This window comes from Nannobrachium achirus (assembly GCF_963921795.1).
Source record: "Nannobrachium achirus genome assembly, chromosome: 23".
Taxonomy (NCBI): domain Eukaryota; kingdom Metazoa; phylum Chordata; class Actinopteri; order Myctophiformes; family Myctophidae; genus Nannobrachium; species Nannobrachium achirus.
Genome location: NC_137830.1, coordinates 1801169 through 1815612, shown reverse-complemented (window position 1 = coordinate 1815612; position 14444 = coordinate 1801169). Strand labels below are relative to the sequence as shown.

The 14444-nt window shown below is 43.1% G+C and overlaps 1 protein-coding gene across 1 annotated transcript in view; it reads left to right on the top strand.

Annotated features, from left to right (window-relative positions):
- Window positions 1–14444, top strand: part of dgki (diacylglycerol kinase, iota) — a gene marked incomplete at both ends in the record, with an annotated part of 153944 nt that overhangs the window by 101840 nt on the left and 37660 nt on the right. Inside the window, 7 exons of the mRNA XM_080753901.1 lie at window positions 1534–1594; window positions 3967–4080; window positions 6753–6878; window positions 8927–9005; window positions 10073–10128; window positions 10732–10794; window positions 13394–13467. Coding sequence (XP_080610027.1) covers window positions 1534–1594; window positions 3967–4080; window positions 6753–6878; window positions 8927–9005; window positions 10073–10128; window positions 10732–10794; window positions 13394–13467 — 573 coding nt within the window. The remainder of the gene's footprint in view (window positions 1–1533; window positions 1595–3966; window positions 4081–6752; window positions 6879–8926; window positions 9006–10072; window positions 10129–10731; window positions 10795–13393; window positions 13468–14444) is intronic.

Here is a 14444-nt window from a genome sequence, read left to right as displayed (position 1 = left end):
GGCAATGTTTATTCTATAGGTATTTGCAATGCTGTCTTAAACCCTTTGCCAGCCAACTTAAAATATGAATGTGCGCTATATAGCTATATTTTATCATCATGATGGGGTATAATTTCATTGTTTTCAAAGCCATGATGGTATACCACCACAAAAAGACCACTAGAGTGTGCCATCGTAACACTAAAACCTTAGAAGAAGCCATGTATAAACCATGAGTAAAGGATGGGAAAGTGACGTCGCTCCATTGACTCACAATGGGAGATCCGTGGGCCGCCATCTGTGCTCAATCCTGTTCAATTCGTGCTTGATCGTCTAAAACCACCATCGGTCTGGGCAGCGGAACGTATACAGACGCCACACAGAAAGTTTCCGAATCAAAATCCGACCTAGTGAAGCTGCGTAAGGGTCGGATGGTTTGCATTGAGCCTAACGGCTAGCAGAAGCTAATGTAAACAGGAAGGCCTGGTTTAGCGGTGACGTCATAATCGTATCCTTTTTTTTTCACGGTCTCGTGTTGTTACCAGCCGAAGGTAAGGAAACCATTTCGCTCCGTCTATTAACCCAAATAAAAGCTTAAACAATGCTTTTATATAAAAGTCGATTAAAGTCGATCGGCAGGGACGTCCATAGTGACATAGTCGACCTGAAAGTCGAGCGGCGCTGATGTTGTTAACCCTTTTTGTGCCTGTCCCGAACAAGTTCGGCTTTATTTCAATCCAATACAATGTTTTTTTTGCCATTTTACTTACCCTGAGCTGCTTGTAGAGATGTGGTTGGTCCTGGGTCGTCCTACGCTTTCCAACGAGTGATTCTAGATGGTCCGACGATTTATTCCATTGAAAATGGTTTAAAATAAAGTTTAGAGCCCCCCCAAAAAAACTCAATCTATACTGTCGGCGGCGCGACGTATTTCGGGGTGCCTATGCCGTACTAGTCCGGGATATTTAATAAAATTATTAATTAATTAATTGGAGGCCTCAACGAAGCCCCGGTCTAAATGTCCATCCATGGCCGGGGCCGAGACTCTGTTTACATCGGCCCGTAATCGGGCAACGCTGCCGCACCGCCCACTCCAATACAAACTCACATCTTTAGAGACCTTTTTCTCTCAACTGTGTTCCCAGTGCAGCGACAACGTTTTTTAGCGACTAAAATAGCTTCAGATCGGGCTTCTAAAAAATAAAGAAGCTTATAGCTAACTGTTAGCTAACTTCCTCCTCTCGTCATCCATTACAGTGGTCGCAGTGAAATCACAAGGCACTAATGGCTGTGTCGACGGAAGCTAGAGCGAAGGCCTATACAGAAATGTCTGGCACTCTGGCGCCCTCTTTTGGCCCGGGCACTGTATGAGTTAACATCTTGATGTCCTTTTTGTGTGTGTGTGTGTGTGTGTGTGTGTGTGTGTGTGTGTGTGTGTGTGTGTGTGTGTGTGTGTGTGTGTGTGTGTGTGTGTGTGTGTGTGTGTGTGTGTGTGTGTGTGTGTGTGTGTGTGTGTGTGTGTGTGTGTGCGTGCGTGCATGTGTGCGTTGCCAGGTTGGAGTTGTACAGGAAAGTGCCAAACCTGCGTATCCTGGCCTGCGGGGGGGACGGCACGGTGAGGACCAATCAGAAAATAGCAGATCTACAAGCTCACAGCGCGTCACAGAGTTAGCTTGTAGATCTGCTATTATTTGAATAGCACATGGTATAAAATGGTTGAAGTGGTTAAAATGATCGCTGCGCTTTCCCCCGGGTATACCCCTTTAACCCTTCCAAGGACCCCTGGGGGTCCCTGGACCCCACTTTGAGAACCAGTGAATTACGTAAGCAATTTACCCCGAGTGAGAGGACATTATGCTCTGATAATGTCCTGTGTTAGGGTCCGATAACACCCTAACACAGGACATTATCAGAGCATAATGTCCGACCCCGAGTGGTAAATAGCTTTTCTACCACTTTTTCCCTTATACATGAAAGAAAACACATAGTTGTAACTTGCAAGGATCTTAAGTTACAATCATTATTGCCTATAAAACTTCCGCGAGACAGCAGATAGTTCCACCAACAACATCTTCTACTCACCAACAGATGGCGCCAACTCCATACTAATCCATGCGTCTAGCTTACAGCTAAGCTAACGTCAGTTAAAAGCACCGTTCCGGCCGTAAATAGAGGCTGTTCGCTTCCAGAAAGGCATAGGTTCAGAGAAAAGGGGCTTTAAAGTTGGCGGATTGCATTGGATCCAAATAAATCGGCGACGATAGTACGCACGTTAGTAAACATAGGACCGCTGCGACCTTCATTTGTTGGTTGGGGGAAAGGTGTTCCGACTACCTCCTGAAGTCCCCGGATGTACACTGAGGCGCATTGATCTCGGACAAGTCCGCACACAACTTTGCGGCAGTTGTCCTCTCATAACCTCCGGAATTTAGCCAATCAGAATCCAGTATTTGAACACGTGACTCGAAAAAGTGGTAGAAAATACACATTAAGACCACCTCACGAAGCCCGGAATTCATTCAAGATGTATTTAGTTTTTGCCGCCTTGTTAGTAAATGCATTAACATTTATTTTAACAAAGAATTAAAAAACATAACAGTGCCTTTAAACGCACGGTATTATAGCGACCGAAGGTTGCAGTTTAGTATGAGGAACGGCACATCTTGTCTCCGTCTGTGTAAGGTTTTTTTAACGGTCTATGGGTTTGCTGCTCTGACATCACTGTGATGTCACACCACACTAACAGAATCCATTTTATGCCCACATATGGAGATCCCTGACGTCATCAATTTTAAGCCCATATCTAACAGGACTTCATATGGGAATGCCCATATATGGAGTCCACATCGGCCACATAATCCATATATGGCCAAGACAGATGGCCAAGAAAGCCCATATCTGTGTGGCTGGTTCTATAGACAGGCATCTCCATATATGGGCATAAAAGGGATTTTAAGGTATGATGTCAGATGTCATAGACGTCATAGGACTTCACACATAACAAATAACAGAATGTATGGAACAGGTCTCATCAAACAAGGATATGCTGGTCTCAAAAAAGCTGGGGCAGTCTGTCTGTCTGTCTGTCTGTCTGTCTGTCTGTCTGTCTGTCTGTCTGTCTGTCTGTCTGCCTGCCTGCCTGTCTGCCTGTCTGTCTGTCTGTCTGTCTGTCTGTCTGTCTGTCTGTCTGTCTGTCTGTCTGTCTGTCTGTCTGTCTGTCTGTCTGTCTGTCACGTCACATCACGTCACAACACGTCACACTTTTGCCCTACTCATATAGCCTCTGTCAGAGTCCGAGGTGAAGAGCTATTCACTTCACCGTGTTGTAGTTTTCTAGCTATCACCTAGGCTTTGTTATGTATTTTTAGGTGAAAACTACACCGCAGTGAAGTGAATAGCTCTTCACCCTGGACTCTGATAGAGGCTATATCTCCACCACCTTTGCCCCAATCCATGCCAAACTTTGCACACATACTCCTTGGCTGCCAAAGCACAACATCATTTCCCCCTCATTTCTACACATGGCCCTCTTCTAGCGCCACCATCAGGCTGATTTTTGCTAAACACATTTTTGGACACTGCTCCTACAGATTTTACCCTAAAATAACGCAAAGCGGTACACAGTATCTCTACAGTCATGTCATCAACATGGATCTGTCCCATTTCCCATATTCCCTCCTGATTGGCTACCATTGGCTTCTAAAGTTTGTGTATGCGACCTGACGGTCGCTTAACTCCCGATTAGGGAGTCTTACTGGTTACAATTATATTAAGTTGATGTTTTTTTTAAGGGTAACTGTTGTATAATTGCAACAGTATTGGAACTTCTGCGCTGCCTACAGAGTTGCGCTGCCCGCAGGAGTGCCAATATTCACCATAACACCACACCCTCGTGTGTGATATTGTTTAAATATATTAACAACCTGTCTGTCTGTTTGTCTGTCAAGTGGGTTGGGTTATTAATCTAGTTGGGTTATTATCTCTCAGGTGGGTTGGGTCTTGTCGGCTCTAGATGAGCTCCAGCTCCGCCCCCAGCCCCCCGTGGCCGTACTTCCTCTGGGGACAGGAAATGACCTCGCCAGGACGCTCAACTGGGGCGGGGTGAGTCTGACACTGTGTGTGTGTGTGTGTGTGTGTGTGTGTGTGTGTGTGTGTGTGTGTGTGTGTGCGCGCGTGTGCGTGTGTGTGTGTGTGTGTGTGTGTGCTTCCTACAGGAAGTACAGAGTGTACTCTTCCTGTGTTACTGTAGATTGTAGAGTGACCCCTGTGTGACCTCTGGTGACCATGAGACCCAAACTAGTGAAAATAACAGATCTACAAGCTCTCTCCAGCGTTATGCAGACGAGCCAAGTCTCTAATGTTCTCTCTACGGAGATTATGACACCTTTACATGACGATTGTCACTCAAATAACTGCGATTAAACGTTGTGTTTTTGTCGTTTTAGGCTTTTAGGCTTTGAAGTTGCACATGACATGGTTGCATATTTGACATATTTATACTTTAAAAGATCATTGATAGTGGAAATAGCAGATCTATAAGCTCACAACGCGTTGCATTACATGAAAATGTCTGAATGGAATGGATGTCAGCATGGTGATGATTATGACAATTATGACAGAATAGTTCTCTCTTAGTTCAGGCCTAGTTCTCTCTCTCTGGCTCAGGGTTATTCAGATGAGCCAGTCTCTAAGATCCTCTCTGTCTTCAGGGCTATGCAGATGAACCAGTCTCTATCTACCTGTTTCCGCGAGGATTTACTGTAGCATTATGTGTGGGACACATCCGGAGAACAGCAGACATACAAGCTCGCATCGCGTCGCAGATGCAACCGTTGTGAGCTTGTAGATCACTCTTGGCTGCGACGCCGGAAATGCCGCGAAACCTTCTGCGCAATGCATGATGGGACGTTGGAAAGTTGTGGATAAGGTTCTGTTTCACTCTATGCAGACGAGCCAGTCTCTAAGGCAGGGGTGCCGCGAGATCGTTTGATAATATTTGGAATTTATTTGAACACTTAAACAAATATTTGGTATCATTTTAAACTTGAAGTACAGTTATTTTCAGTAAGTTTTGACCAAAATGGTAATCATCTCAATGTTTTCCTCGCGACATCATCCCTAAAATATGCCATGAATATAAGATACTGGGAGTGAGAATGATGAATGTCATGTAGGTAATATTAATATAATATAAAGTAGGGGTGCCTCGGATGAAAAATATATTTATAGGGGTGCCCTGAGCCCAAACAGTTTGGGAACCCCTGCTCTAAGGTTCTGGTAGAAGATACGGTCCTGGGCAGTGTTGGGCGCGTTACTTTAAAAAAGTAATTAGTTATAGTTACTAGTTACTTCTCCAAAAAAGTAACTGAGTTAGTAACTGAATTCCTCGATTGTAAAAGTAACTAGTTACTAGGAAAAGTAACTATTTGCGTAAAAAAGTTGTAATATGTCAAAGAATTTGGATTGTTTTTGGGAGCAGGTTTCACCGGTTGCGGTACAGTAAAAAAAATGGGAAAAAAAGGAAATCCAAAGATTTCAGTTTATTTAACTTAAAATATTTATAAATAATATAATTAATTAATATATTATATAAATAAGTAAATATAAATATTTTTTAAGTAAATCGATTCAGACACCTTACAGTATTTTCTGCCTTTCATTCTTTTCAAGGGAAAGAAATACCTTATATCGCTTTTTTGATGCCTTCCATTATTACTCTCAAGGGGGAAAAAACACCTCATGTCATTTTGCTTCACATGTGGAGATAGAGAGGAGGGGCAAAGAAAACTAAACTAAACAAAGGTTTACATCGACATTTAATCTCTGCATAAGGATTTAAGGATGCTATGCTTATAATGATTGCAAGCAGAGCTGTTATCAACACTCACGGAGTACTGACATAACTTAACGAGCTCCTGGTGACTGGAGACAGAGCATGCAGCTGCAGCACATCAACGTTAGAGAGCCAAATCAATCGGGGAAATCTGCTAATTTATTAAAGAAATGGTGTCGCCTGCCGAATATAGACAATCTACAGGCTCCCTATGTGTCATCATCATGCTTGTGGATCTATTGTTTTTGGCGAGTAACATCAGATGGATTCACTCACGGATCACGGGCAACTCTGTAAGTCATTTATTTATTTATTTTTGCAAGACCGAGACACAGGGGCTCTCTCTCTCTCTCTCTCTCTCTCACTCTCTCTCTCACACACACACACACACACACACACACACACACACACACACACACCATCGGAACAGTTAAGTGTCGGGTGTCTGCAGCAGTAGCCTACAACACTGCATGCTGCAGCTCATTTTGTCTGCATAAAAAAGGACTGAGTAACGCTAAAAGAACGAAAGAACGCAGCTGTAGTAACGGTAACTGAGTTACAGAATTGAAAAAAGAACGCGTTAGCGTACTCGTTACTGAAAAAAAGAACGGCGTTACAGTAACGGATTACTTTGTAACGCGTTAGTCCCAACACTGGTCCTGGGTTGTATCTCTCTCTCCAGTCTCTAAGGTCCTGGGTTGTTTCTCTACAGGGTTATGCAGATGAGTCAGTCTCTAAAGTGCTGGGTCAGGTAGACGATTATAAGGTTCTGGGTTGTTTCTCTAAAGGGTTATGCAGATGAACCAGTCTCTAAGGTGCTGGGTAAGGTAGAAGATGATAAGGTGCTGGGTTGTTTCTCTACAGGGCTATGCAGATGAACCAGTCTCTAAAGTGCTGGGTAAGGTAGAAGATGATAAGGTGCTGGGTTGTTTCTCTACAGGGCTATGCAGATGAACCCGTCTCTAAGGTGCTGGGTCAGGTAGAAGACGGCTCGGTGGTGCAGCTGGACAGATGGAACCTCCTGGTGGAGAAGAGCCCTGCCCAGCCTGACCAGACCCACACACAGGTGAGACACCATAATCCTCATTCTCCTCAATAAGTGTGGATTCATGGCGTGGTTTTAGCAACATTATGGAAGACAATATGCAAAATGTCACTGGGTCAAGCACAAACAATCCCCCATTATGTTGTTTTTAACTCTTTTACTGCTTGGAACGTTAACGCTCGTCTCAATTCTGACGGCGGCGCAAAGCCAATACGAACGCTTGTTCTTTTACCTTGTTTGAGCACTGTAAGCTGATGAAGGGTCGCACGGGGTGTGTACAGTAAAAACATCTCCCGTAATGCTGCTCTCAAATTTCCACCACACGTAAACATCAATGTCCAAATCACTTCATGGCTGTATTCTGTGGACCTGATCTAGAACATGCATTTCTACGCTCTGAACGACGGAAAGAGGGGAGGGCCATTTCACATCCATTCATTGCATAAGGCAGCCCCCTGCCGTCAGTTTGGCTACAGTACATATATGTGTCCCAGCGCGGCTGACGGCTAGTCATTGAATTTTTTTTCATTTTAATTTTTTCATTTCATTTGAAAGCTGGGAAGCATAGCTACAAAATTATATATTGGTTGTGAAGATTGGCCCAACAGTTTTGAAGATATGGCTTATAGAATGATGCCATGCTGAAATATTACTTTTGAGATATTCAAGTTCTAAATTTGGGAGGACCAACGGAATTATGTCCCGATCTCTCACATTAATTAAAAAAAAGTCTTATTTACATGCAGAGTTAAGCTCTGGTGTTTAAGTGAAATGTAGCCTGATATTTATGACATGCTTTTGTGGCTTTATCACATTTTAGAAAAAAAAAAGTAATTTCAGCTGTCCCAGTGTCATGCTCAGTCACATATAAGTGTCCATTGAAAAAGATTTACTTTAGAAATAATCCATAGATCATTTTCTATAACATCGCAAAGGTAAGCTACTTTTTTATGGCACCAGCACAAATAAATAAATAATAAATATGGCAGTAGAACTATTAATCAAATATTGTTTACCAGTCTCAGAAGGGCTTGTACCCTGGATAGAATTAGAGGAAAGGGAACACCTTGGCACCCCCTGAACAAACACAGTGTAAAGTAACAGTTGAATGATGCATTGGAACGATACAAACACAGTGCAAAGTAACAGTTGAATGATGCATTGGAACGATACAAACACAGTGTAAAGTAACAGTTGAATGATGCATTGGAACTTTGGAACGATACAAACACAGTGTAAAGTAACAGTTGAATGATGCATTGGAACTTTGGAACGATACAAACACAGTGTAAAGTAACAGTTGAATGATGCATTGGAACTTTGGAACGATACAAACACAGTGTAAAGTAACAGGTAAATGATGCATATTGGAACGATACAAACACAGCGGAAACCTCGCCCTCCCCTGGACGATGATGCGTTCGTCCAGAGGCCAATGAACTCACTTTACTGAGCCAAATTATTCAAAAAAAAACGACAGATTACAGAAAATCCACTGAATGTTGAAGGTTTCTTTTTTGTGTGTAATTGAGGTCAGGAAACATCTTAAAAAGAGAGTAGGCTAAAGCAGTGTTTCTCAACCACTGTGCCTGGGGACCTTTGGTGTGCCCCTGAGAAGGGTCAAGTGTGCCCCTTGAAACTGCTTGAAAGCCAGTATTGTATTTATCATTTTAAAGATGATTTAAACTAGTGAAAACAGGTGATCTACAAGCACACCCGCGAGGCGTTGTGTGCTTGTAGATCTGCTGTTTTCACTACTGTTGTGCGACAGCCTTGTATGATGAAGCAGGGCTTTACTTTGCGAAGAAACGTACAAATTTGAAAATTGGAGATACAAGGTTTCTTCCCGACAGTGACGCTGGGCTAAAGACAGCGCACAGGTATCACCCAGTGTGACTTCACACTGGAAGTGTTTTAGACCAGAGCATGTTCTGTCAGCGTCATCTGTTCAACAACTGTTAAACTCTGTGTGTGTGTGTGTGTGTGTGTGTGTGTGTGTGTGTGTGTGTGTGTGTGTGCGTGTGCGTGTGTGTGTGTGCGTGTGCGCGTGTGTGTGTGTGCGTGCGTAGCTTCCTCTCAGTGTGTTCAACAACTACTTCAGTCTGGGCTTCGACGCGCACGTTACCCTGGAGTTCCACCAGTCCAGAGGTCAGTACACGCACACGCACACACAGTCATGGGTTTTGGGAATCCGAAATCCACAAAAAGAAGTTTTTTCAGGCCAAGAAAAGAGAGAGAGAGAGAGAGAGAGAGAGAGAGAGAGAGAGAGAGAGAGAGAGAGAGAGAGAGAGAGACCCAGTGGCGACAGTTGCGAAAATGTAAAAAAAAAAAAAAAAAATACAAGTGGTGTGCAAACGTGATTGACATAACGTGAGGTCGAACTCAGTCATTATGTGTGTGTTTTCAGAGGCTGTTAAATAGCAGATCTACAAACTCACTCAGCATGTTTGTGTTTTCAGTGGCTGTTAAATAGCAGATCTACAAACTCACTCAGCAGTCAGCATGTGTGTGTTTTCAGAGGCTGTTAACTCATTCTGTGCCAATCACGCGTATACACGTGATATATTAGCGCATCCCACAGTGCCAATCACGTATATACACGTGATTCAAAAAAAAAAAAAAAAAAAAAAAAAAAAAAATTTTGAAAATTTTTTTTTGAAATTTTTTTTTTGGACCCCATCAAAACTAGTGAACATGATTTCAATCGCGATTTTGCATGTTTAACCCCCATACAACCCCCATACAACTCAGGTAGCAGACCTCCAAGCTCACAACAGTGTAAAACATAATGGCTATTATCTCAAGAATGCCTGAACGGATTTCCAATCGGATTTTTTTGTTTGAAAGCTGTGAACAAACTGCACAAACCCACAACAATGCAATCCAGGATTGCATTGGATTTTTTAGAGCTCATTCTTCTCTGTTTTTTTCCCATGCATGAGGTGTGCAAGGTTTAATCATGGCTAAGTTGACGAAAATAAGGCTTTTAAAATGCTTGGTAGCCAATAGCTAACTTCAAGCTAACTTCATCCTCTTCCTGTACATGCACAAAGGAAAGTGTTTAGGCAAGTCATGGCTGCAGGGCTTCTGCATATACCAGCATATCTCTATGGGATTGTCTGTGGCACACTTGGCCCCCTCTAGTGGTGAAAGGGTGGCATTAAATGAGTTAAATAGCAGATCTACAAACTCACTCGGCATGTGTGTGTTTTCAGAGGCCAACCCAGAGAAATTCAACAGCCGCTTCCGTAACAAGATGTTCTATGCAGGAGTGAGTGACACGCACGCACGCATGCACACACGCACACACACACAAAATTCAATACAATTCAAAGAGCTTTATTGGCATAAGAAAACGTACGTTTACGTTGCCAAAGCAGGACTGTACACACTCAGTGCAGACAGTGCAAGGATGTATGATCATTAGTCTTTAAGGTGGTTGTGTTCCATTTGCTATCCTTCTCCTATCACAGCAGCTCACACACGCACGTCGCCCACACACACGCACGCACGCACGCACGCACGCACGCACGCACGCACGCACACACACACACACACACACACACACACACACACACACACACACACAGCCTACACAATTTGCCTTGCCAAAACAGCCTACGCAAATTGGCACACACACACACACACACACACACACACACACACACACACACACACACACACACACACACACACACTAGGAAAAAGAGGTATAGAATACAAATGGAAAGAGGAGGGGAGGATGAACAGATGGAGAGAAAGGAGGAGAGGATGTGATGAACTCTAATTCTGTTTAACTTGGATGTGTCTCTCTCACTCACTGTGCGTGCGTGGGTGTGTGTGTGTGTGTGTGCGTGTGGGTGCACATGCGTAGGCTGCGTTCTCTGACTTCATACAGAGAAGCTCCCGGGATCTATCCAAGCACGTGCGTGTAGTGGTGAGTACACACACACACACGCGCACACACACGCACGCACGCACGCACGCATGCACACACGCATGCACACACGCATGTATGTACGCGTGTGGGAGGGGGGTGGGGGTTCCAGGAGGTGATCAGTATTTAGAAGATGGGAGCCGGTCAAGCACAGACTACATTTAGCTGATCTCGCATGGGGAGAGTGGTGGAAAAACTACTCACGTTTGTTACTCCAAAAAAGACCTTTGATGCCAAGGAAGGCATGGCGTTCTTGCTAAAATAGCACAACCATGATAACATAGATCCTCCTCCTTGTTTACCATCTGAACAGCTTTCAAAATAAGAGAGTGGCCGCGAATTAGTGATGCGTGGGCCGGCCCGCGCCCGCGGCCAGCCCGCAGGCTGGGTTGAGCTGGGTCAAGAAATGAACACTTTATTTGCGGGGCAGGTTGAGGCGGTCCCTACTCCTGTCCAAATAATATACAATGCGCCCCAAGCGTCCTTCCCTGCTCGCAGCCAAGCATGTCTAGCCCATTTAGACCTAGTCATTATTGACTGCTTTAACCAGTGAAAAATAGCAGATATACAAGCTCACAGCACGGCACCGAGTGCCGCGCTGCGAGCTTGTAGATCTGCTATTTTTGGAAAAAGTGTGCAAATCTTTGACCATATGTATTTTCAAAGCGAACGTTTGTAACTCAAATTTTGCTTCTGGGTGGTCCTTGGAACTAAATATTTTGAGATGGGGGTCCGTGGCCAAATAAATCTCATTTTGGGGTCCTTCACATGAAAAGGTTTGAGAACCACTGACATTGTAGTCTCTCAAGAACAGACTAACTGAGCTCCAGTTGAGTGAAAAGGACCTTTTCTTTGACGATGGCTGGCCAGATTGTTGACATACAAACATCGGTTTTTCAAAGAATCTTAGAAGGATTCAAAAGACACTTATAGAATCGGGTCAAAAATCTAATTTTCACGATTTTTCAAAAATAGCAGATCTACAAGCTTGCAGCGCGGCATTCGGTGCCGCGCTGTGAGCTTGTATATCTGCTATTTTTCAATAGTTAAAGCATAAAATATTGCGTCATAATGTGTTCAGGCCTAAATGGGTTAAAGCGTCCCTTGAAGCGCTCGCTGGTGTGTCCGTGTCATGTCATTCTAATTTAGCCCATTTACTTCCTGTAAGTAGACTTAAAAATAAAACCAGTTGCCTATATAATCAAATTATTACGGGAGGGTCTTATTTTGAAATCCACTGTTTTAACAGGAAATGCTTCCATGTGTTGTAACTTGTTATTGGCTACTTGTTGCAGCCTAGGAATCGCGTGGATTATACTGACACAAGCTGTTGACTATTCTAAAGTTTATATTTATGATATGAAAACCATGCTCCTGTGACTTAAAACAATGCACAGCGTTTGAAAGCAGCAATAGGTGAGTGGACTGGTTAATTACCTTCTGCTGGCTTGGCTGTTTTTCTTGTTGTGGGACAGTGGGAGAGGCGTCAGTAGCAGTGCACTGAAACATTTTGGTCTTTTCTCTTCATATTTGTTTATTTTGTCTTGCACCAGTGACTAGGCTACTGGGTCTGCAATATCTCTCTGTGATACATTAGCGTTGTGCTCCGTGTGTATAGTCCTATACTAACAGGAGTGTTGTCAATTAAAATAAGCATCTCATGCCGTCATGTTAACGGCTCATCAGCACTGAGCGTTTCTTCTCTAATATGCCATTCTGTTTTTGCACGGTTGGGATTGGCTGCTTTTCCGTGATGGATGGAATAAATCCACATTCAAAGACGTATTTGACATGTATTCAATGACGGTGGGCTGGGCTGAGCTGGGCTGTGAAAATTGATGCCGTCTTGCGGGGCAGGCTGGGCTGGGTCAGAAAATGAAATATGCGGGGCCCGCGGTCCATAAAAAACCCTAACCCGCGCATCACTACCGCGAATGGAGAAACTGGCCGGCACTTTTTGGGAGGCGCATTGATTTTGGAAATGTTACAACTGCAACACAACAGTGGGCGGGGTCCATGAGCCAACTCAAGGCTGTTGGCCTATTTACCACTGTTTTAAGCCAATCAGAATCCAGTATTTGAACATGTGACCTCAAAAGGTGGTAGAAACTGCTGATTCAAGCTAATGTATTGCTATTGTACTAATCACTATCGTATCGCTATGGGGGGTTTTGCTTAAAATTCCCTGGTTTTGCTAATTCTTTGTGTGCCCATGTTAATGTACTTCTTAGATTTTATCCTTTTAACGTTGTCCTAATAAAGTTGTTTTTATTTTGTTTTGTAAAGCGACTTTGAGTACCTTGAAAAGCGCTATATAAGTTCGATGTATTATTATTATTATTATTATTATTAGTAAGCTGTGTGTACAAAATTCAGTGAACATCTTTACAGCCTTTAACACCAAGTTTAAATGTATTCCATTTGTTGCAATAAAATGGTTAAATGTACTTTGATGTCGGATTTCCTGAATATTTTATGTATGTAATGTACAGCTCTCTCTCTCTCTCCCTCTGTCTCTGTCTGTCTCTCTCTCTCTCACTCTCTCTCTTTCTCCCTCTCTCTCTCTCTCTCTCTCTCTCTCTCTCTCTCTCTCTCTCAGTGTGACGGTACAGATTTAACCCCTAAGATCCAGGAGTTAAAGTTCCAGTGCATCGTGTTCCTCAACATCCCCAGGTGAGCTTGTAGATCTGCTGTTTTTCAAAGCTGGTGAACACCTGGTTTAAACGGAAATGATCAAACCCTCATGTTTGGTCACATTTTATTAGCATCGTTCGCCGGAAATTAAGTATTTATTAGGTTTAAATCATCATGATATGCGTTTAGTAAATCATGGTCCAGTCATTTTAAAATGAATGATAGAGTAGGCTGTGTTGAGTGAAGACCGACCCTGTGCTGCGCTTACAACTAATAGCATTCATTTGATTAATTTCCAGTAGCATTTCGGGTACAACCAAGCCCCCAGAACGGCTTGTAAACATTGAAGCGGCCACCCTACTGGCCAAAGCTGGAATTTCAGGCGGGGTGAAACATACAAGCACGAGCATAAGAGCGCGCCGCTGGGGTCTACAATAGGGTTCAATGGACGTCGATGTTGTTCGTGACGTCATTACGTCTCAACGTCAAACATTTTGGAACCTAATTTGGTTCCAATTTCCCCCAGAATGCACCTGGCGAGCAGAGTTGGGATCCGTTACTCAAAAAAGTAGTGCACTACATATTACATATTACCTTTGAAAAAAGTAGTGCCTTACACTACTTCATTACTCCATGGAGAAAGTAACTAGTTACACTACTCGTTACACTACTTTTGCGTTACTCCATAAAAAAAGTCTGAGATGCATTGCCAACATATATTAGACATATTAATATTTATTAGATATAATAATATCTAATACAATGCATTATATTGTTCAATGAATTGAGTCCCAGGCTTACTGGTGGTCATTTGAATGAGTTTAATTATAATAATAATAATAATAAAAACAATAAATAAAAATTATAATGTAATTATTTCGGAGCCTCTGGTGCCTTGTTGTAATTTAGGACTCCCATTGTGCAGCAAAAAAAAACCAGCTGCCATACATTCATGAGTTTATTCATTTATCCAGTAGAGAAAGATATCTGCAATAAAGCAGACAGCCCGCAACACT